General features: G+C 39.5%; 1 protein-coding gene across 1 annotated transcript; it reads right to left on the minus strand.

Moving 5' to 3' along the window:
- Positions 1–17: 17 nt before the first annotated feature.
- LTV1 (LTV1 ribosome biogenesis factor) lies at positions 18–12,550 on the minus strand. Its single transcript, XM_021709737.1, has 11 exons — positions 12,419–12,550; positions 11,277–11,408; positions 9,713–9,886; positions 6,174–6,261; positions 4,537–4,687; positions 3,919–4,180; positions 2,705–2,832; positions 1,555–1,694; positions 933–985; positions 561–761; positions 18–434 (listed from the first exon to the last, which is right to left on the minus strand). Exons 1-11 carry the CDS (start codon positions 12,419–12,421, stop codon positions 324–326), a joined length of 1,443 nt encoding a protein of 480 aa, XP_021565412.1. The 5' UTR covers positions 12,422–12,550; the 3' UTR covers positions 18–323.
- Between the last annotated feature and the right edge of the window lie 9,991 nt (positions 12,551–22,541).

The raw sequence follows: 22,541 nt of genomic DNA on the forward strand, positions 1-22,541 counted from the left end.
TGAATGTACCAATTCCATTCAAGTTATGAAGCTATTTTTCCTTTAATTTATCCAAACATTTCACATTCATGAAGTCATTTATTTATTTCAGAGCAAATCTAAGCTTTAATATTAACCTTTAAAATATTACAATATTTACAAGATGGTTGGTAGGGGTAAGTAACTAGCTGGTATAAAAAGAATACAAATATTGTATTTTTCTCTTTAATATCTGCCAGTAAAAATGGCAAACAGTTTTGCCTCTCTGGAGATTCTAGTTAATTACTGCATATAATGAGAAACCCTTAACAGGGAATGGCACCTTACTCTAAATGTTCCACTGTCTACAGCTTTAGACCCTCAACATTTTTCTTCAAGTTCAGCAGCTCTTTTTCCTGTCTCTTTTTCTCCAGTTTAAATGCTAATTTGTTAGCTTTCTTCTCCACTCTTCGTTCCTGTGCAAGAAAATACTAGTATTATTCAAATCTTTAAACTAACAGACAGTTTTTATGAAAGAAAATTCCCATAAATTTCCCTCCACCAGTTCTTTGTAAGTCTCATATTTGAAAAATATATTTTACCTTGCGCTCTTCTTTTATAGCTTGCTTTCTTGCTTTTTTATCTTCTTTGCTTTCATTTTTAGATCGCGGTTGGGTTGATACCTTAGGCAGATCACTGTCATTAATCATCTGCATTCGCTCAGCTTGTTTTGCTGTGAGTCCTTTCTTAGGTAAGACATTGAGAGGTATTCCTGTTTTAGAAGATACCTGAATTTGTTTGGGCTGAAAAAAAGATAAAATGGCATTCATGTTTCTTATTCCTATTAAAAAATAGCTCATTAATGACATACAACATATTGGTGCTTTTCCTAATATCACTGCTAGTCACAAAAGGACAAACTTACTGTGAAAATTTGCTATTTTCTGCATATAGCTCAGCACATTAGGACTTACCTTTGGCTGATACTTGATAAGCTGTGGATGGTTGTATAAATTAGAGTATGTGCCTAAAAAAAAAAAAAAATTACTGACTTCCTACTAGATTTGTAATCTTGGTGTTTTCACAGTACAAAACAACACTGAAGTCTCTCTCTCTCTCTCTTTTTTTGTTTTGAGTTGGAGTCTCACTCTGTTGCTCAGGCTGGATGAAGTGCAGCAGCATGCTCATGGCCACAGCTGCCTTGAACTGCTGGGCTCAGGTGATACTTCCACCTCAGCCTACCAAGTAGCTGGAACTATAGGCACACACCACCACACCCAGCTAATTTTTTGATTTATTCTAGAGATGAGGTCTCAACAAGTTGTTCAGGCTGGTCTCGAACCTATGGACTCAGGCAATCCTCTCACCTCAGCCTCCCAAAGTGCTGGGATTATAGGCATGAGCCACCACGCTGGGCCAGAGTCTCTCTTATAAACTGCTTACAACTCAGTAATATGAGTATTGCTCTTTTCAAACCATTTTCACAAATTCCCTAAAGTCTAACTTCTACTCTGTGTACCTTTTCAAAGTTGATGTACTTAATTCTTTAAATTGCTATTACACCTTTAACAGTAAAATGAACACGAATATACTTACTGCAAATGGATTCACAATCCCACTTCTCTTTGGCTTCTTCAAGAACTACAGTAATGATTTCTTCTTCCTCAGACTCATCAATCTCATTCATTGGCAGGTCTTGATCCTCAAAGGGTTCAAGGGTATTCAATTTTACACAACTTTTGATTGCATTTTAAAAATGAAGACAGAAGAGGAAAAAAAAACATCATTATGCTTTATGTCACTAAAACTGTACTTTAAGACCACTGGAAAAAACAGCAATTTTTAAAAATCCACATATTCCTGTGCCCCTGTCACTTCCTATCAAACTTCTTTCTACCTAGCCCTGTCTCTTCCCCTTATTGCGTTCTGGACATTCATTCTGCTTGCTGATAAGTAGGGAAGATCTAGCTGAGTTTTGCAAGATTATAATACATTAAACAAGACAGCAGCTTTCTTATGAAAACAGGCTTCTTTAAAGCCTAGAAAAGCTTAAGCCCATCTGTCTCTCCAAAATATTCAAACATTCAGTAAAAGTATATACCTCTTTGTTCTGCTGTGGGATCAACCTATTAGTGATCGTGAACATCAGACCTTTTTAGCAGATTTAAGCACCATATCAAGTTCTCTCAGAGAAGAGCCACCTTGATGTGGATGCTGATTAGCCAAGTAACTGACTTGCTTGTTTTGCTAATCCAACTGGAGAGAAAATGCTTCTTATCTTTCCATAAGCCATAAATATCTACTTCTCAGAACACCTGGCGTTTCAGAAAGATGAAATAAACAGTATAATTTGACTGTATAAGTCAAAATAATTCTTCAGTCAAAAAGGCTAGAAGCACCATCTTATTTTCTAACCCTTAGTTACCTTATCATGACTCTTAAGTTAAAAATACAGAGAGAGTGTTTCCCTGTGTGCTCCATCGTCACATTGCACTTTAGAATTCTTAATACCAAAATGTAGGCAAAACAGATGAGCTACAGATGAATCCAAGTTTATCAGAAAACATATCATTTTTTTAAACCTCCCATCTTTTTTTTCTTTTTCTGTCTCTTTCATTTTCTTAATATGGATTCTGACTAGGTAGATCTTTTCTTCAATTCAGTTATACAACTATAGACCTTATCTGGAGATTTTTAGAAAAAATAGCAAAACAGCATTAAACAAGAAAAAGAAAAGTCACCATACTTCTCTGCCTTTTCTTTATAGTAGTCATTTAAAACTTCTTGTAAGCGATTGCTGTCTACTTGAATGGAACCTTCCAGTTCAGCATTATCCAGAGCTCCAATTTCATCATCATCATATTGCTCATAAAACTTGAATATAAACAGAAAGTGAAAAACAAATGTACCAGTAATTTGCGATTTACATTTAGACTGAAAATAGGCTTCCACTTCACATATAAATGAAAGGTAGCTAAGTCACTCAGCTTGAAGAATAAAATGCTAGGCAGAGACCTTTATTGCAAACATTTTTGAAGACACTTTCAAATTTCTTGGTTATACAAACAGTTGGTGTAACTGAACAGTCTCCTACCAATATATAAATTCCATTCTTGTTTAGACAACATTTACTGTATTATTCAAATGCTGTTATCACTGGCAGCCTTTGTCAAAGAGTAAGCAGGGGGTGATTTAACTCCTGAAGCGTGAGATTATTCGTATTAACAGTTTACCTCTCCAGAGAGACGAGAGAAACTAATATTTTGTGAGAAGGTAGCTAAGTTGGAAACTTTATCTTAGATTCACCTTAAAAGAAACCACTTCTTCAAAAGTGATGAAGAAAGAGTCTGAACTACCATATGCTAGACACCACTGTAGAGCAAAATACAACAAAAATCTCTGCCCTTGGGGAATGCCTTCTAATCAGAGACAAATTTATATACATAATAAAGAAGCATGTTAGAGATGATGTGAGGGGGTGCTAAGTGCTACAGGACAGGATAGGTGGGGTAGAGAACCTGTACAGACTGGCTACAGGATGGGCTCACAAACTCTGGCGCTAATACATCACAACACCATCAAATCCAGTACAATACAATTCAAGCTTTTATAGTATCCTATACTCTAACTCCATTCTGTTCCTCAGTGTTAGTTATGTCTGAAAACTCCAAATGAGAAACTAAAAGAAATGAAAATGTATACGTTCAGACCAAAGCGTTAGGAAAACAGCAACTTATGGATTAGTTGAAGAACTTCAGAATCAAAATGGCAGAACTCAAAAAAATCAGAATGTTTGATCTGATAAGTCCTTTTGATCTATACACATTCTTTCTAGAATCAAAACTAAGGGGGTTTTAAGCTCTGTTTTAATACTAAAAATTTTAGCTTTTGTCCCAATCTCTCTTTCAATAAAATTTACCAGGAGACAACATTAAAATGTCCCTTATTTTGGGACCTTACCTTCTCAAACCTCTCATCATGTAGGGTCAGCTGTTCGTTTCTCCTCATGACTGAAGAAGTCATAGAATACTGTGTGAAGCGACTTTTCGTTTCCTCATCCCAGAACAAGTGATTTTCGATAGCTCCATGACGTTTTCCATGAGCAGACATATCATCTTCATCTGATAAGGGGCCTGCGGAGTCACAGTCATCATCTTCACTATCTTTTCCCTTCTCATCATCCACATCTTCCCACTCACTATCTTCTTCATTCTCAGATTTCCTAAAGTCAAGGAGTCATACATAAATTACCTGTCAAAATAACTTTTAAAATAACAGAACAAAACAACTTTACAGAAGTAAAACTGGAGGGCATTTCAGGAGAGGTACTTGTCTAGGTAGGAAGACCAATGCTGCTTGACCAATCTGGTATAGTAAGAAAAGCAATTAGGGATAATCAAGACCCAAGGACCTTAGCCCCATCTATTGATAGCTTGTAAAGACCACATGTTGCACACTTTCTGCTTTAAGTACAGAAATCTCAGATTAAACACCCAAAGTTCTCTTCCAACTGTAAAGTCCTATGGTTACCATCCCACCGGAGAAGCAAAAGTCAGGTCATCCTGCTTTGAAACAAACCATACACACTGTATATCCATTCCCTCTTCCTCTCCTGTTGGCTTATTGGCCTGAAGAATAAAGTCATCTTCCAGCAGATTATCTGGATTATCAAAGTCAAAATCATCATCAAGCGCTGCAACAATGTCAGGATCAAAATCCAGTCGTGGCCCTAGAAGGAAAACAAAAATTGTGCAATAATTCCCAAGAAAGCACAATTCATTCACTTAACTAATACAACCTGAATGTCTATAATATACCAGATTTTATTTGTATACTGAGGATAAAAGAAGGATGAAGAACTTTAGGTTCAATTTAGTGAAGAACAGACATAAAGACGAATTTCAAGACAAATTTTATAAAAAGGAAAAAAATCCCTCTCCTTTCCTTATCTATTGGTAAAAACACTCTTCCATTACAGATCTATAAAATTAAACTTTTTCTATTTAGCAGAATTCAAAGCTTTCACCTACATGAAGAAATGGGCTTTAGACTCACCCGTCAGAAGTAACTCATATTAACTATTTGTAGACGTTACACTTTCAGTCTTTTCAGGCTATGAGATTTTAATAAATCACTGCCTGTTTCTTCAGCTAATTCTTCCATCTATAAAATTACTAAAGTTCAAGAAAAACCTTCAAGTTCAAACTTAAAAATCTGACACAGCCTGTGACACCCTCTGCCATAAGGCCATTGCTTAACTCTGGCCTCATTTCTTTCTAACCCATACCCTTCCTTCTAGGCATGCTAAAATGTATGCAGTTACCTACATTCATGTCTTCTTGCTTTTGCATGTACAGTTCTCTGCCTGGAATGACCTCTTTCCCAATGCTCTCTCATACCACCTGCCTAACTTCTATTTAAGAAACCAACTCAGATATTGCTTCCTTTAGGAAGCCTTGTTCAGCTCCCTGAGGCTGCATTTGGTGCCCCAGCCTTAATATTCATCCATCTATAACTGAAATTTTTTTGTTTACTATCTTTCCCAACTGAGTAAGTTACTTAAGGTCAAGGACTCTGCTTTATCTGGTTTAATCCAAGACCCTACCACAGAGCAGTAACTAAAAAATCTAGAATAAATTAATAAAATAAATGAATGCCACAGGGCACGTGAAAGTCAGTAATTAAGAAAACTTATGAGAAAATACCAAACATCACTTCTGTGGATCTTGTGTTTGTTTTAAAATACAGTGTTGCTACTAAAAAAAATTTTTTTAATTTCTTTTTCAACATGTCTGGTATCAATGGCAAAATGAACTTCTATAAAATTATTTGCGTGCTCGAGAGAAATTTTGAAAAACAGATTATTTTTCAAAATTACACCGTAAGTAACGAATGATGAATATAATTGTTATTTTTGTAAGAGGTCAGGTAAGGTAAAAAGTCCTCTATTCGATCACCAAGAACAGGAACTCTATTTCTGAGTTAAAGAGGATCTCCAAATCGGAACTCTAAAGATGTAATAACCTGATGATAGTAATACAAAAGGACATGGGTCACACTCATCCCTTCCTAATAATCTCTATTCTCAATTCCAGACACAATTCAATTGTTTCAACACCTCATTAGAGATTTTTTAAAAATCCTACAACATTATGCTACATTTCTTTATGCAAAACACAGGTTTAACCACATGAAGCTAAAGAAATTAAACACACCTGAAACTGGAGCTGCTTTATTTAATAATCCAATATCTTCCTCAAACTCCGATGCAAACACTGATGACGGCAACTTAATTCCAGTGCTCTTGAAAAAGAAATTACACAATGGTTAGATGTAGAAGTACTTCTGAACTGGACTGAAATGTGTCCCTGCAAAATTCATGTCCACCCAGAACCTCAGACTGTGACCATGGATGACAGAGTCACTGCAATTATAATTAGTTAAGATAAGGTCATACTAGATTAGGGTGTGCCCATATAAGAAGGTCTGGTGAAGACACAAAGACACACAGGGGAGAATGTCATGAGATGAAGACAGATTGGAGTGAAGCATCTAGAAGCCAAGAAACTCCACAGACTGATCGCTGGAAACCTCCAAAAGCTAGGAGTGAGGCATGCTAGATTCTCTCTCGGATCCCCCAAGTAAAAAACCAATACTGCTAGTACCTTAATTTCAGACTTTTAGTCTCCAAAACAGTGAAAGAACACATTTCTGTTGTATTCAGTCATCTAGTTTGTGGTCATTTGTTACTGCAGTCCTATGAAACTGTTACAACTACATTCTGTATTCTCTCACCTGTGTCCCAAGGTTATTTTTTTAATCATATATATTCCATCACCACCTCAAAAGCAACCTTCCTACAATACTTCATGTTTTCTCTAGTACGTTATCCCATTTAATCCTCAAGTCCCATGAGATATCAGTATGTTTCAATGAAAGAACTAAAGCTAAAGGTTAAATGGCATGCCTGCCTGTGACTGTAAAGTTCTGGGATTCAAATCTGAGTCTTATCTGAAATTTCAAAACAAAAACTATTTTTCCTCTTAAACTATTATTAATGGCACAGCCTCTGGATTGACTATCTTAAATCCTAGAGCGGTTACAAATCATCCTCCTGTATAGTGATTTCACTCTGCTCCTTTGAGTACTATCTTATTTATGGTTAACCAAGCCAAAAACTTCTGCAATTGCTCAGTCTATACTTAATATAACCTACAAACCCACTGCCAGATTAAACTCCCTAATATTTTTATCATGTGACCTTTCTGAACTTATAACCGGTCTTAAATTTTCATTCTACAGTGTTAAAGCACCTTGTTTTCAAAGTCCTATAAAATCAAAGCCTATTCTGTGTACCCAAATTTCCCAATGTTATTCAACATGGCCATGCAAATCAAGTCCAGTTCCTCACTATCATGTAATAAGTAATGTGACAGACCCCACAATGATAGCTTATGTCTCTCTTCTTGGCCGAAACCTTCCTTCTTCTCCCTTTAATAGTACCCACACTTTAGTAGTCAGCTCAGTTCCTACCTCAAGCATGAAGCCCTTCCTGACTACTATCCTAGAACTCTCCTTTGTGCGAACTCCCTACATTCATCACATGCTGCAATCTACTTAAATAAATCTATTAGTGTGTATTCTCTGACTGATCCTTACTAAGCTTTAGTTTCCTCTCCTCAGCCAACTAGTCAGTCACGTGAGGGTAACCACCATGTCTTATCTGTCTCTATATTCCTCATCACCCATACTGTTCTCAGTCCAGTAGAGGCACACACCTGGATTGCATGCCTTTACTGTCTCATTGAGGGCACTCTGAATTGGAAGCCTCTGAGGGGCATGAGTAAAGGCTACATGTGGCAGTACACACACAGTAGGATGACATGGCTTCCAAAATAAGCTTCTCAGTAGCATAAACACAGGCAAAAATCCATTTTTTTTGTGCTTTTTTTAAAAACAAACAGCTTTACTATGTATAAGTCACAGTAAACAATTCACCTATTTAATTTTACAATTTAGTATTTTTAAAAACACATTACAATATTAATTCTTTATAACTGTAGTAAGATCTATGTAGTCTTTTAGGTTTTTTAAAGGTACTCTTTGTGATTATCTAACCTTAGAATAATCACAAAGATAACCTAATAGATATAACCCCTTACAATTTACAGTTTAAAAAGGGGGGAGAAGGTCAGCTTGTGTTTAATGACTGTACCTTTGGGAGACATTTCAAATCTTGGAAAGCAGTCAAAAAAATCCCACCCAGGATGAGAGTTTAGACAACGACTGCTTTTCTTTTTGGAGGAGTGGTAGTAGTTCTCATCCATGTTGAGTTTGTCAAGCTACTTTCTACCATGGAGCACCCTCTTCCCTTCATGTGCAAATCAGGGCCTGCTCAAGTATTATCCATTTCTATGCTGCCTTGCACTCTGTTTCTAGGAATTAGTCAATATTTCTAGTCTTTTCCAATTTGGTGGTTTGTTACAAAGTAAAATAAAACAAAAAGTATATGGAGCTAATTCATATTTTTGTACAGCACGGTAACAGAAGTGTTCATTTAAGAGCCTTATTCTGTTAAAAAGCCAATTAGCAATTACTATTACTCATAATGAATTAAGGACTAAAAGCTAGTCTTTTGCTAGTCAATATAATTCAGCCAAGTAAGACTTTATTAAAACTTTTCTTCGTTAGATAAAGAAGTTGAGCCACTACTGAACCTCTCCTCTCCCTCAATGGGTTATAGAAGCCAGTGAGTCAGTAAGGTAAGTACTCTATTACTGACGGAATAGCCATAGGGAAGAAGGATTAGAGAAGTTGCTTCTATTATGATACAGATGTGACAGTGGAATCTGGGGCTTTACCAAAGAGCCACAATCTACTTAGTGAATGAAAGCAACAGTTATTACCTCTTTCTTTGGGATGATACCCTGAAATCTAACCCTTCTGCCTCTCCTCAAGCAACAATCTATGAACTCAAAGAGCTACAGTCACATCTTCCCAGAGGAAAGGAATACTCAGACAATGACAGGATTGGAGACCGAAGAGCAGGGAAAACTGGTGCCCTTTTAATCTCTTCCCTTTTGTTTATAAACCTGATGAATGTCTCCTTTTTTTTCAAGTTTCCCTCAGGGAAATCCACTCTGTATTAATTAAAAATAAGATAACAGGGGCATACAACATGGGCACCCTTAATATAAACAGGGGAAAAACAGAACTCAAATTAGTAGCACTAATATAAATAGGTGCTCTCATTTGTACTTAAGACAAAGTATTGACATAAACTGCACTTTTGTTTAATAGCATGCAGGAATTTCATTAGTCTCTTAATGCTTTCCCTTAATGGTTAGCCTGCAGCTTTTACAAAAGTGTTAAAGATCTGAACTTTCCACAAAAGTTAAGCTCAATTTTAGAACAGAGTTTACAATCCTGAAACAGTTGTTAACATGCAGAAAGTCAGCTGCTTTTCTTCTACAAAAAAGTGCTGCTTAATAAGGCCATGTCTATCAATCAAAAGTTCTAAACCTGACAAAAGGCTGTTACTGTTGACACCTGCCACCATAAAAGAAGTGGCCTACTCTCTCCTGATGTATACATGTGCACACACAAACATACAATTTTTAAGTGGAGGCATGGTCATCTTTGTGCTTGTTACACTGACACCACCTCTCACCCCAAACTATTATATTGTTCTGAAAATGGTTTCACCTCACTCCCACACTTACTCCCTCCCACTTAAATTGCTAAAAAGTCTGACCGGAATTACTAAAGTTTCTTCTTTCTCATCTCTGCTGTTGTGTGCACTGAAAGTACTAGAGGGAATAAGCTCTGAAGGCCCAGATGGTTCCCTCAGGTGCTGCAGATAGTCATAGTCATCATCAAAGAACACTCCAAACTTCCTTTGTTCTGCCCGCCTTTCTTCATCATTTACCTTGGATAATAAACAAAATGGAATTAGTACTCCTTTCGAGGATAAGACATAAGAACCTTATAATAAGCACAACTTTCCAAACAGGAGATGGCACATAAACATTCTGGCTGACAGAAATAAGAAAAAAAAAATCTTGACAAATTCAGGAAATACAGAGCTTCTAAACCAGAGTACTACATAAAACTAAAATGGAATTATATCAATTCCTCCTTTCACTAGACATTTCTGTTCAATAATCTGAGTCAAGAAACAACACACGGCCAGGCGCGGTGGCTCAAGCCTGTAATCCAAGTACTTTGGGAGGCGGAGGCGAGAGGACTGCCTGAGCCCAGGGTTTAAGACCAGCCCGGGCAACTTGGTGAGACCTTGTCTCTATAATATATCAAAAAGTTAGCCAGGCGTGGTATCGCGCACCTGTAGTTCCGGCTACTTGGAAGGCTGAAGCAGAAGGATCACCTGAGCCCAGTGGGTCGACACTGGGGTAGCCATGAATGTGCCACTGCACTCTAGCCTGGGCGAAAGAGTGAGACTCTGACCGCCCCCTTCAAAAAAGAAAGAACAACACACACACACACACACACAGACGTTTTATCATTATAAGACTTGAAGGCCTTAAAAGGTAAGTACAGTTTCTTTTATATGCACATTCTTTTTTTTTTGAGTTGGAGTCTCACCCTGTCGCCCAGACTGGAGTGCAGTGGTCGCTCCCGGCCACCGCAGCCTCGACCTGCTAGGCTCTGGTGATCCTTCCGCCTCAGCCTTCCAAGTGCTGGAACTACAGGCATGCGCTACCACGCTCGGCTAATTTTTGACTTATTGTAGAGATGAGGTCTTGCCAAGTTGCCCAGGCATTCTTTTATATGTACATTTATATGCAGAGAAGCTTCTCAGTGTACTACAAAACTGGCTTTACTGAAAAGCTAAGCATAGCCAAAGTTCCCCAACACTCCCTTTCTTGTTAACAAGTCTAACAGTAAAATAATCAACCTTTTCAAGGCTCCCTTGAAGTTTCCAAAACTAACCCAAAAGTTTAGATGTTTTACATTTCATAAGCAACAAGGAGGCAAAATGTAGTTTGTAGTTATGAAATGGCTGAATCTTAGGGAAAGCAGAAATTGAGCATATGCTTGTGACCTAAAAATAATATCATGCAGCACTGCTGGTGGCTCAGTAAATATTTACCATCACTCCAAAAGATTTGTTAACTAAAACATCTCAAAGATGCTTTATCCTACCAATCAAAATAAAATGCATGTAAAAATCAGCACATGTACTGAAAATTAAGTCAGATTATTTCGCAGAAGATGTTATGTGAGAATAACAGTTGGCTAACAATTAAAAACTACTAACAGTCCACCTACAAACGCACTGACTAAAGAACAGGACCTACTTTTTGTGTGGGCAACAGAACCCTTTGGGGTGCAGTCTCATCAGCTGCTAAAGGATCTCGTTGGCTCCGATGAACCAAGTGAAAAGACACAGCTTTCTTCTTCTCTATAAAGGGCTTTTTCTTCCTGTGAGGCTTCAAAGGAACAGAATCAGAACAAGTTATTAACAGAACAAAAAAACCCCATAATAATCCCATAGTGCACACATGCATTGTCTACAAATCATGTGAAGGATCAACAGATTTTCTTAAATCTACACGTCCAGCACAGGCAATACCAGCTGTGTTCTGTAGAAACCATACTTAACCTTCACTTAACAAGCATTTGTTGAGCACCTACTCTGTGCCACACCTTGCTAATGGAAATGTAATACAGCAGTGGGAAAGATTAAGTCCCTATTATTAGGAAGAAAATAAGCAACATAATGATTTCAGGTGAAGAAATTATACCATGCGATGTGAAAATGACTTGAGTTACTTTAGATTGGGTGCTCAGGGCAGGTCTCAGGCAGGATGAACCAGTGTGTCAAGCAGCCAGCATCAAGGAAAAGTTAGATTGACAGTTCCAAATAGGGCAAATACTTCATCTCCCAACTAGTAAATAGAACCACAACACAAACAGCTGAAGTTTAATAAGATCCATGGTTCCTTTCCACATTCGTATTTCACTATTCAATCCTGGTTCTCTAAACGGAGAAACTACCTGAGTATATAGCCTTACTTTGGGCCCAACCTTAGACTCTCCCACAAGTTCCTTTACCCTAAGCAAGCAGACAGCTAGACACACCTGCCACTCCAGCGCCTGGAAGATCAGTAACTCCCTCTGCCTGACCCCAAGAAGCACAGGGTGGCACGATTATGTCTGGTGTCCCAGATTTTTAGTCAACCGAACGCACGCAGAGCTGCAGGTCCCCAGGGAAGTAAGGGGAGCCATTCTCTCCCAGCCACTCCCCAGAGAGGCTCAGTCGTGGGAAACTGTAACTTGCAAAGTCGGTCCAGGGTGACTAGGGGGACTCGTTCCGGGTACCGTTCCGCGAGCACCCTCTGGCATTACCCAGACGCAGGCCGCCGTAGCCTCCGGCATTACCGGAACCAGCCCGGCCCCTGTGAAACAGCGCCCCGCCTCCGAGGCAACATTTGCTCACCATGCTGCAGTCCCGCGGCGCTCACCCCCCTAAAAGAGCGGTGCCCACACCCTCAAAACCGAGGGGGCGACTAAGTCTCAGCTCACAACCGCGACTTTAGGCCTCGACACACGTGCCACCCCAGGACCCAGCCGGCTCTGGAAACGGACCAATCGCGGAGGGAGCGCGTGGATCGAGACAGGAAGTGACGTCACTGACCCCACACCCCCCCCCAACGATCGCGAGAGGTTATTGGGGGTGGGACTAACTCGGTTGCCACTCCTGAGCGGGCGGCGCTTTTCCGGTTAGACATCACCCACCGGTTGAAAGGAATTCTCGGGCGCCTTTGCGTCGAAGTGCAAACAAAAGGGTTGCTGCTGATAGTGAACCTCCTTTTATAGCGCCCTCTGTCGAGAGCAGACGGCACCCAGACTAGCACTCTCAGTGTGTCCCTTACCTATTTCCAACCATAAAAAAAACAACTGTATACATAAGGGTGGCGGCCACCTTCCTGGGTCACCAAGGTTTCAGCTTCTCTCTCTTCTGGGCGGGGGCGGAGTCTGTTGCCTTGGCAACGCAGGACCGGGGCCTCGATGTTGCTGATTGTACCAGACTTCATCAGGTCTTTATTTTCTACCGATGCTTCCATCTGTCCCGTGAATAAAACCCCCGAGACTGTTGACTGTGGAGTCATTTGCATTAATAAAATATATCCAGAATGTCTGGTGTCTGCATGTCTTGTTATAAGGTGGTGACGAATATACATTCTCTCCCACGGCTTAAACAGGCTATTCTTTCTCAGGAAGATTTCAGGCCCGGGCCAGAGCAATCACATAGTTTTCCTCGAACAAACGAGTGCGGTAAATGCATTCAAAATCTTACCAGACCTTTTCTCAAATTTGTTTCCCCTTCCTGATTTCTGATGTCGCCCCAATGTCTGAGTTACCTTGGATTGTGTTTTTATTATCACCATATGTGGAGTATTATTCTTTATTACCATAAAATTTATAGAAACAATGTAAGTTAGAACCACAAAACTCGTCTTGGGATATTGTTTTGTAACATAGAGATAATACATATCACTCCTATGTACTAGGCATTTGTTGTTACTTTTTGTGATATAGAATCAAGATCCATTAGGGCAGGTTTTGCTTCTTTTCAATCGGTTTTGTTTACTATTGTCTCTATCTTCAGGGGCTAGCATGGTGCCTGGCACGTATATTCAGTAAACATTTGTGTAAATGAATTAATATTCTGGCACTTTACCTGAATCATCTCCTTTCTTCCTTACCACACACTGTGAAAGAAATGCCATTATCTTTATTACCTTACCAATAAGAAAAAATGAAGCATAAAAAAGTTAAGTAACTTCTTTAAGGTGACACAATTAGTAAATGGCAGAGAAAGGATTTGAACCTAAGGAGTCTGATTAGCCACCTAACCACCTTGCTTGCTTTTTTTTGTTTTGCTTATTTTATGTATTTATTATTCTAAACTCTAAACACACTTTGCATTCATTATGTCATTTAATCCCATCAACAAGCCTGTTAATTACGAACAGAAAACACTAAGCCAATCTCTCAGATGTGGAGTCTGAGGTTCAGAGAATTGAAGTTACTTACCCAAAGTCACACAGTAAATAGTAAAGCCTGAAAGCATAGCCCATCAGACCGGTTTAGGAAGCCCATGCCTTTATTCATATGCTATATTGCTTCCCTAAGGCAGTCAATCAGAAAATTCCGTCCATTCCACCTTCTAAATATCCAAATGTATCATTCACTACCCATTTTATCAAATTTATCATTTTAGCACTCCAATCAAGTAACTTCCCTGTATAACATCCTTTGATACCTACCCTCTGGTCTCAGAATAAACTCTTTGGCTCATCTGGTCCCCAGCCATCAATTTAATATCGTTTCCCCTTATTCTCCAACATTCCACTCATAACTCTGCCTTAACAGCTTGTAGTTCCCAAATGTACCTGAAAGATATTTACTCTCTCCTGCCCACCTAAAGGCTTCTTCCTCTGCCCTCCTTGTTCTTCTTAGTTTAGCCAGCTGTTCCTTCTGGTCATACCCAAGGCTGTCCCAAAAGGAGCGGTGGGGGGATTCCTGCAAGGGACTTCCCCAAACCACCCTGAGATGGAGCCAGTTGGAAATTCAAAGAAAAGCATTAACAACACAGTGATCAGTCCAAGGGATTTATTAGAGAACTTACATACAGGGAACTTCAGTGGACAGCAAGAAGAGACGTACCAGGTACGTCTGCAACTAGGGAGTCTAGCTATGGAGTTTATATGTGGGTTTAGAGAAAGTGGCTCAGCGCTGGGGCTAGTTTCTTTGTATTTGGCAACGTATTTTGATCTTTCAGTGTTTGAAGCAATAACCTACACAAATTTATCAGTGCCTGGAAATGTTCAAGGCCCCGGCTTAAGTTCAAGCCTGCAGGGGAAAAAAACAAAAACAAGAACCCATGCAGCTGGCCAGGTCATAGAGCGGTCAAGGCAATCTGTTTTTCAGTCAGGATACAGAAAGAAAGTGGGGGAACTGAAGGACCCTACACTGTCTCTGCCTGTAGGAAACTTTCTCGTATTTTTCAAAACTAGGGCCAATGCTGAATGTTCTCATTGTATCCTGTGATTATACTACTCAGTGAATTGAATTGTAAATCCTTATTTTCTGCTGAGCACGGTGGTTCATGCCTGTAATCCTAGCATTTTGGGAGGCCAAGGCAAGAAGATTGCTTGAACCCAGGAGTTCGAAGCCAGCCTGGGCAACATAGCAAGACCTTATCTCTCTCTTTTTTTAAATTTGTATTTTCATCTGACTCTAGAACTAGACTGTAGTCACCTACTTGAAAGCAAGGATCTTTGTCTCGCTTATTGTACTTCTTCAGGGCCATGTATAGTAAAGGCCCAATAATTCCAAAAATGGTTCAAAGCACTTTATATATATTTACTCATTAAATGCAACGTGCTGGGCACAGTGGCTCACACCTGTAATCCCAGCACTTTGGGAGGCTGAGGTGAGAGGATTGCCTGGTTTGAGAACAGCCTGGGCAACTTAGTGAGACCTTGTCTCTACAATAAATCAAAAAATTAGTTGGGCATGGTGGTGTACACCTGTAGTTCCAACAACTTGAAAGGTTGAGGCAGAAGGATCACCTGAGCCCAGCAGGTCGAGACTATGGTGGCCATGAGTGTGCCAGCCTGGGTGACAGAGTGAGACTTTCACTAAAAAAAAAAAATCCTGACAACAGGATTTAAGTAGGTATACTATTATCCTTTTTTTTTTTCTAAGTAGAGATTGAAGAACATAAATTTAAGTTACTTTTGTCCCAGGGTTGAAAGACAGTAAGTGTTGAAGGGACAAAGTAAACTCAGTTGTAGCTTGAGAGTCAAACCCTTAACTATTACAATACTATATATTCCATTTATTCCATTTCAAAAAGATATCTCAACATATAAGGTAAGCTTACATGTGTCAGAGACTAAGTGCTGTCTTAATGCTGCAAAATATTATTTGTTACCATTAAAAACACAAATAAGCCGAACACAGTGTTTCATACCTATAATCCCAGCACTTTGGAAGGCCAAGGTGGGAGAATTGCTTGAGCCCAGGAGTTTAAGACCAGCCTGGGCAACATAGAAAGACCTCGTCTCTACAAAAAATAAATTAGCCGGGCATAGTGGCACATGCCTGGAGTCCCAGCTACTTGTAAGGTTGAGGTGTTAGGAGCACCTGAGTCCAAAAGGTCAAGGCTGTGGTGAGCTGTCATTGTGCCACTGCACTTCAGCCTGGGTGACAGTGAGACTCACACACACACACACACACATACACACACAGCACAAATAATTGAAATATTGCAGTAATAATAATAAATCCAAACCAAATTTCTCCTACTCTTTTAATGGTATCCATTTAAAAGTTGTTGAACAGGATTCTGGTTCATTCTAGGCTTTGAAAATGTTCTTTACATTTCTATGAAACTAACTCACTCAATGAAATTGTGTTTACCATTTCCGCCCCATTCATATCACATTTAGTGTTTCTCCAACTTAGCGAACTACTTTCCATCAGCATCACTCAAGGATTCCCAAGCACCAGGAAACCAATGTACACAAAAGTGGAGGAAAACAACTACACGTTGAAGCAGTAACTTCAGGAGCTATAAACTAAATGCTTGACAATACTAGTAGAGCTTATGGAGGCGCTTAATTTATAAAAAGGAAAAGTGTATCAAGACAAATGTAACAGGATATTCATGGTAGTACTGCTTGTAAAAAAGAAAAATGAAACAATTAAAATTCCATTAGTGAGCTGGTTGTAGGGCCCAGAGTTTGAGTCCAGCCTGGGCAACAGTGAGACCTTGTGTCTTAAAAAAAGGAAAATTCCATTAGTAAGGAATTAATTGATACAACAAACAAACTATTCATACATTAAGCTATGGTGAAGCTGGTTTTGTTTTGTTTTAGATGGGGCCTCACTATGTTGCCCAGACTGGTCTTGAACTCCTGGGCTCAAGTGATCCTCATATTTCAGCCTCCTGAGTAGCTGAGACAATAGGCATTTGCAACCAGCTTCTGTTTAAAGAATTATTTTAAAAAAGGAAAACATTTTACACAGAAATATAGTGCAAGCACTACGAAAAAAATATCTGCAGCCGGGCACAGTGACTCATGCTTGTAATCCCAGTGCTCTGAAATCAAAAAACTGGCGGATGTGGTAGCAGGTGCCTGTAGTCCCAGATACTCAGAAGACTGAGGAGGGAGGATTGTCTGAGCCCTGGAAGTTGAGGCTGTGGTAAGCTGTTATTGTGCCACTACACTCCAACCTGGGTGGTAACCGAGTGAGGCCTGTGATTAAAAAAAAAAGCCAGCTGGGCTTGGTGGCTCAGCCTATAATCCCGCACCTTTGGGAGGTTGAGGTGAGTGGATTGCCTGAGCTCCGGGGGTTCGAGACCCGCCTGGGCAACTTGGCGAAACCTCATCTCTACAATAAAAAAAAAAAAAAATTAGCCGGGCATAGTAGCGCGCGCCTGTAGTTCCGGCTACTCGGAAGGCTGAGGCGGAAGGATCGCCGGAACCCAGCAGGTCGAGGCTGTGGTGGCCAGGAGCGGCCACTGCACTCCAGTCTGGGCAACAGAGTGAGACTCCAACTCAAAAAAATAAAAAATAAAAATAATAACAAAAGCAAAGAGGGAACAGACTTGATACTAATATAACCTAGTTCAGTAGGTATTTTTAAAATGTTAAAATCATGACTATTATTTATAAATTGAGTTAAAGATTTTATTTTACACAATACAGGTTGGGCGTGGTAGCTTATGCCTTAATCCCAGCACTTTGGGAGGTGAAGGGAGGATTGCTTGAACCCAGGAGTTTGAAAACAGCCTGGGCAACACAGCGAGACCTAATCTCCACAAAAATTAATTAGCTGGATGTGGTGGCGCATGTCTGCAGTCCCAGCTACTTGGGAGGCTGATACAAGAGCATGGCTTAAGCTCAAGAGTTGGAGGCTGTAGTAAGTCACGATTGTGCCTCTGCCCTCTAGCCTGGGCAACAGAGTGAGACCTTGACTTAAAAAAAAAAAAAAAAAGGCTGGGCTCGATGGCTCAGCCTGTAATCCAAGCATTTTGGGAGGCCAAGGTAAGTGGATTGCCTGAGTCTGCAGGTTCAAGACCAGCCCAAGCAGCATGGTGAGATGTCTCTACAATAAGTAAAAAATTAGTGACCATAGTTCCAGCTACTTGGAAGGCTGAAGTGGAAAGATCGTCAGAGCCCAGCAGGTCGATGCTGGAGTGGCCATGAGTATGCCACTACACTCCAGCCTGGGCAACAGAGGGAGACTCCAACTTAAAAAAAAAAAAAAGGTATTAGTTTATGCATTATCAATGAAGGAACTAATAAGATGTTACAATTATTTCAAAAGGTAATTCTCCTGGGCTCAGACAATCCTTCCTCCTATCTCCCAAAGAGCTGGAACTACAGGCACATGCCCGGATACTTTTTTGATTTTTTTTTTAAGAGATAAAATCTTGCTAATGATGCCCAATCTTGTCTTGAATTCTTGTACTCAAGCAATTCTTCCACCTCAGCCTCCCAAAGTGCTGGGACTATAAGCATGAACCACCACATCTGGTCCTAAAATTTGCCTTTCTTAGTGTCTAAGTATACAAGCCCGGGGAGTTTTATAGTTAAATATGTATATTAAATCAAAGTCAAAAGTAATGCATTTGTATTACATTAAATTATATTTAATAATTATTGGGACAATCTGTATGCACTTGGTGTTAAAGCACTTGTAATTTTTAAAAATACTGAAATGTGGAATCTGGCCTATTAGCCATGCAATTCCAATTTAATCTATGTAACTAACTTTATATTTGTAAGACTTAAGAACATTTACATTTGTAAATAACACTGAAATGTCTAAAACAACTTGAATTACTGCATTTATAAAAAAATATAATGCATTAGATTGACAAGTGTGGATAAATGCCACATTTGGGCATTTGAAGTGCTTACAGACAAAATCAAATCTGGTAAATGTATATATGTTGTTTTAAGAAACTTTTTTTCAAGTAGCTGGGACTACAGGTGTGTGCCACCATGCCTGGCTAATTTTTTGATTTATTGTTGAGACAAGGTCTCGCCAAATTTCCCAGGTTAGTCTTAAACTCCTGAGCTCAGTCAATAATCCTCATGCCTCTACCTCCCAAAATGCTGGGATTACAGACGTGAGCCACCGCACCGGGTTCAAGAAACATTTTTTTGTTTCTTTTTGAGTTGGAGTCTCATTGTCGCCCAGATTGGAGTGCAGTGGCCGCTCCTGGCCACCGCAGCCTCAACCTGCTGGGCTCCGGTGATCCTTCCGCCTCAGCCTTCCAAGTAGCTGGAACTACAGGCACACGCTACCACGCCCGGCTAATTTTTTTGATTTATTGTAGAGATGAGGTCTCGCCTGCCCAGGCAGGTCTCGAACCCATGGGCTCAGGCAATCCACTCACCTCAGCCTCCCAAAGGCGTGGGATTACAGGCTGAGCCACCAAGACCGGCGTCAAGAAACATTTAAAGAAACTATAATGCTACAGCTGAAGAAGACATTCTGATTATTCCCAGAAGGATGGGTAGCATATTAACACATAAAGAACTCCAGTTGGAGGCAATGGCTTGAACAAAGTTATGATGTTCAAAGAGTGTATCACATACTTGCGGAGCAATGAATTTATTTGATTTGGCCCAAGTGTGAAATAAAGGGAGCATAAACTGGAACTGTGGTTACTGGTTGGACTATAGAAGCTCCTGAGGACCAGAATAAAGCGCCTGGGGGTTGTTCAGTAGGCAGAGGAGACCCACTGGCCAATTGAGAGCAGGAGGGGTGTAAGAGGGACCTTTAGAAAGGCAAATGTGTCAGCAGGATTCAGAATGGTTTGGAGCACTCAAAGGGGTAATGACAGAGATTTCCCAGGTCATCAGGGACTGAACTAAAGAGGTAACAAACTGACAGTGGGAAAAAAATGATTTGTAGCTTCAGTTTGTTGAGTATTGATACAGGAACCATTAGAGGCAAGTTCTTGTCCATATTGAGTGCCCTCTACTCTGATTTGCCTGACCCCAACCAAGGTCAAAAGTCCATCCAGAAACAAATCCTTGGGCAGACAAGCACTGGAAATGTTAGTTCTCTACTCCCTGGGATATTTACCAAATTACCAAACACTAGAATCTGCAGCTTTCTTTGGTTAAAATCCTAAGAAATGGGCTTTTTAAAATTTATTTATTTGTATTGGGTCACACACTCTGTTGCCCAGGCTAGAGTGCAGTGGTATGATCACAATGATAATGACTCATGGTGGCCTTCATCTCCTGGGCTCGGGGGCTCCTTCCATTTCAGCCTCCTGAGTAGCTGGGACTATACTACCACATCTGGCTAATTTTTTGTTTGTTTGTTTGTAGAGATGAGCTATGTTGCCCAGGCTGATCTCAAACTCCTGGGCTAAAGTAACCCAACTAACTTGGCCTCCTAGAATGCCGGGATTACAGGTATGAGCTACTGTGCCCGGTAGTGCCAGTTTTTAACAAAAACAGCAACAACAAACCTTCACACAAAATTAGGTTCTTAGCTTTTCTCTACATTTGTTCTTTGTTTGTTAGTTTCAAAGTGGGTTATCACTCTGTTTCCCAGGCTGGAGTGCAGTGGTACAATCATGGCTCACTGTAGCCTCGACCTCTTGGATTCAAGTAATCCTTCCACCTCAGCCTCCCAAGTAGCTGAGACTACAGGTGTGCACCATGATGGCTAATTTTTGGATTTTTTTTGTAGAGATGAGGTCTCATTATATTGCCCAGGCTAGTCTCAAACTCCTGGGCTCAAGCAATCCATCCACCTTGGCCTCCCAAAGTGCTGAGATTATAGGCGTGAGCCACAGTGCTAGGTCTTCTCTAGAGTTTTATGTGTTCTAATATTAGCAATCACCCTTTAAAAGGTAAAGAGTTCAAAACTCACAAACTGAGTGAGGGTTTGGGTTGTCTGTGGGAAGCAGTGCTAGAAGCAGTAACTCCGTGCAGAAGTATGAGTGGAAGCCCACGAAGAGTTAAATCACAAATCAGATGACAAAACAGCCCTGCATAAGATGAAAATTGTCCATTTCTTATCTCATTGGGTTTTAGAAAGTAATGTTACAATGTGGAACCTGGTTTTGTCTGAGAGAGGAATGGAAAGGCAAGTTACTACACCTGCCTTGACCATATACCAGTCACTTTCAATAGCATATTTGGGGCCCATTTTTCAAATCTACTGCTAAATTTTTGGTTCCAGTCTTCCTCTGTTATATATCTGTCCTCTGTCTAGGATAATGGCACCCACATTGCTTTCAACTTTCCACTCCTATCTTTGACTGTGTCCTGGAACTGGGGAAGGTATAAAGCTACTATTTGTAACCACCGTTTGAGAAACACAAAAAGTATATTCCAACTGTTTCTGGTCAAAATATACAGCCAACCTCTCTTCTTGCTTGTAATCATTCAATAGTAAGCATGATGAGGAAGTCTGTTTATTTTCTACATTATAAATTCTAAAGGAACTATCTTTAATATGTATACATTATAATGGTAATAAAAATATCAATACCAAATATCCTCAGATATAAAACGATAGTAAGTTTTTCAAAATATATGGTAAGAGGTTAAAGGCAATAATTCTTCAGACAGATATTTTAAATGAAAAGTACAAATCACAAGACCTTACATATAAAGAAATGTAAAAAATGTAGGTGGAGTTCAAATAGGCAATTTGGGATGCTGTCTTACATTTGCTTCACAAGTTAGGAGACTGAGCTTTTCATTTAAGAAGACTAAATGATATCTGAATATAACAGAAATTGGAACACACTAAAACTGGGGATTTCCCAATGATTTTATTGAGGTAACTTTTCCCAATTTTATATATTTATATGCATTTATATATACTTAGGAAAGCTAAACAATGTTCTAAGGCACTTGGAATTGTGCACAGCAAAGTATCCTATAATATTATACAACTAAATAGCGCATAGTTTTGCTTTTTAAATAACACAAACACCAGTACAGAATAAAAAAGAGAATACATAGTCTTTCTTTCGAGATACAATAGTGGAATACATATACATATGTGTGTATATTGTAGATATTTATACCCACATACTATAATACAGTACAGATAAGAACAACAACAAAAGAGAAACTGTCATGGTAATCAGTGTACAGTTCCAGTTATTTACACTCACAGATATTATACCTGTGTAATATGCAGGACTAGATCATTCACTGGAAATCAGGAATCAGTCAGTCTGATAATGATCACAGCTTACCGTTCTTATCACTTTAATCGAAGCATGAAATAACAAAAGAACACATATAACCCATTGTTTAAAAAAATCACTGTTACACAGAAAAAGAAATGACTTGTTTGAATTTTTAGCAGGCACTAAATCTGGTGAAATCGGTACAGAATGTTTTGAACATGCTGGCAACATTTTTAAGCCACAAGAAATATTTAAAGGAGAAAAATGAAAATTAGTGCTACATTTAAAGGGATGAAAGTGGTTTGACCCTTGAATCATTCTGATTATTTCTGAATGCTATTTGGCATTGCAGTGGCAACTTCTC

This window comes from Carlito syrichta, unplaced genomic scaffold, assembly GCF_000164805.1.
Source record: "Carlito syrichta isolate Samal-C Ts95f unplaced genomic scaffold, Tarsius_syrichta-2.0.1 Scaffold279568, whole genome shotgun sequence".
NCBI lineage: Eukaryota > Metazoa > Chordata > Mammalia > Primates > Tarsiidae > Carlito > Carlito syrichta.

Coding starts and splice junctions, on each gene's coding strand:
- LTV1 (XM_021709737.1), bottom strand. Junction 4,181..4,536: donor ATGGATATACAGTGTGTATG/GTTTGTTTCAAA, acceptor CCTTGACTTTAG/GAAATCTGAGAATGAAGAAG. Junction 1,695..2,704: donor TATAAAGAAAAGGCAGAGAA/GTATGGTGACTT, acceptor TGCAATCAAAAG/TTGTGTAAAATTGAATACCC.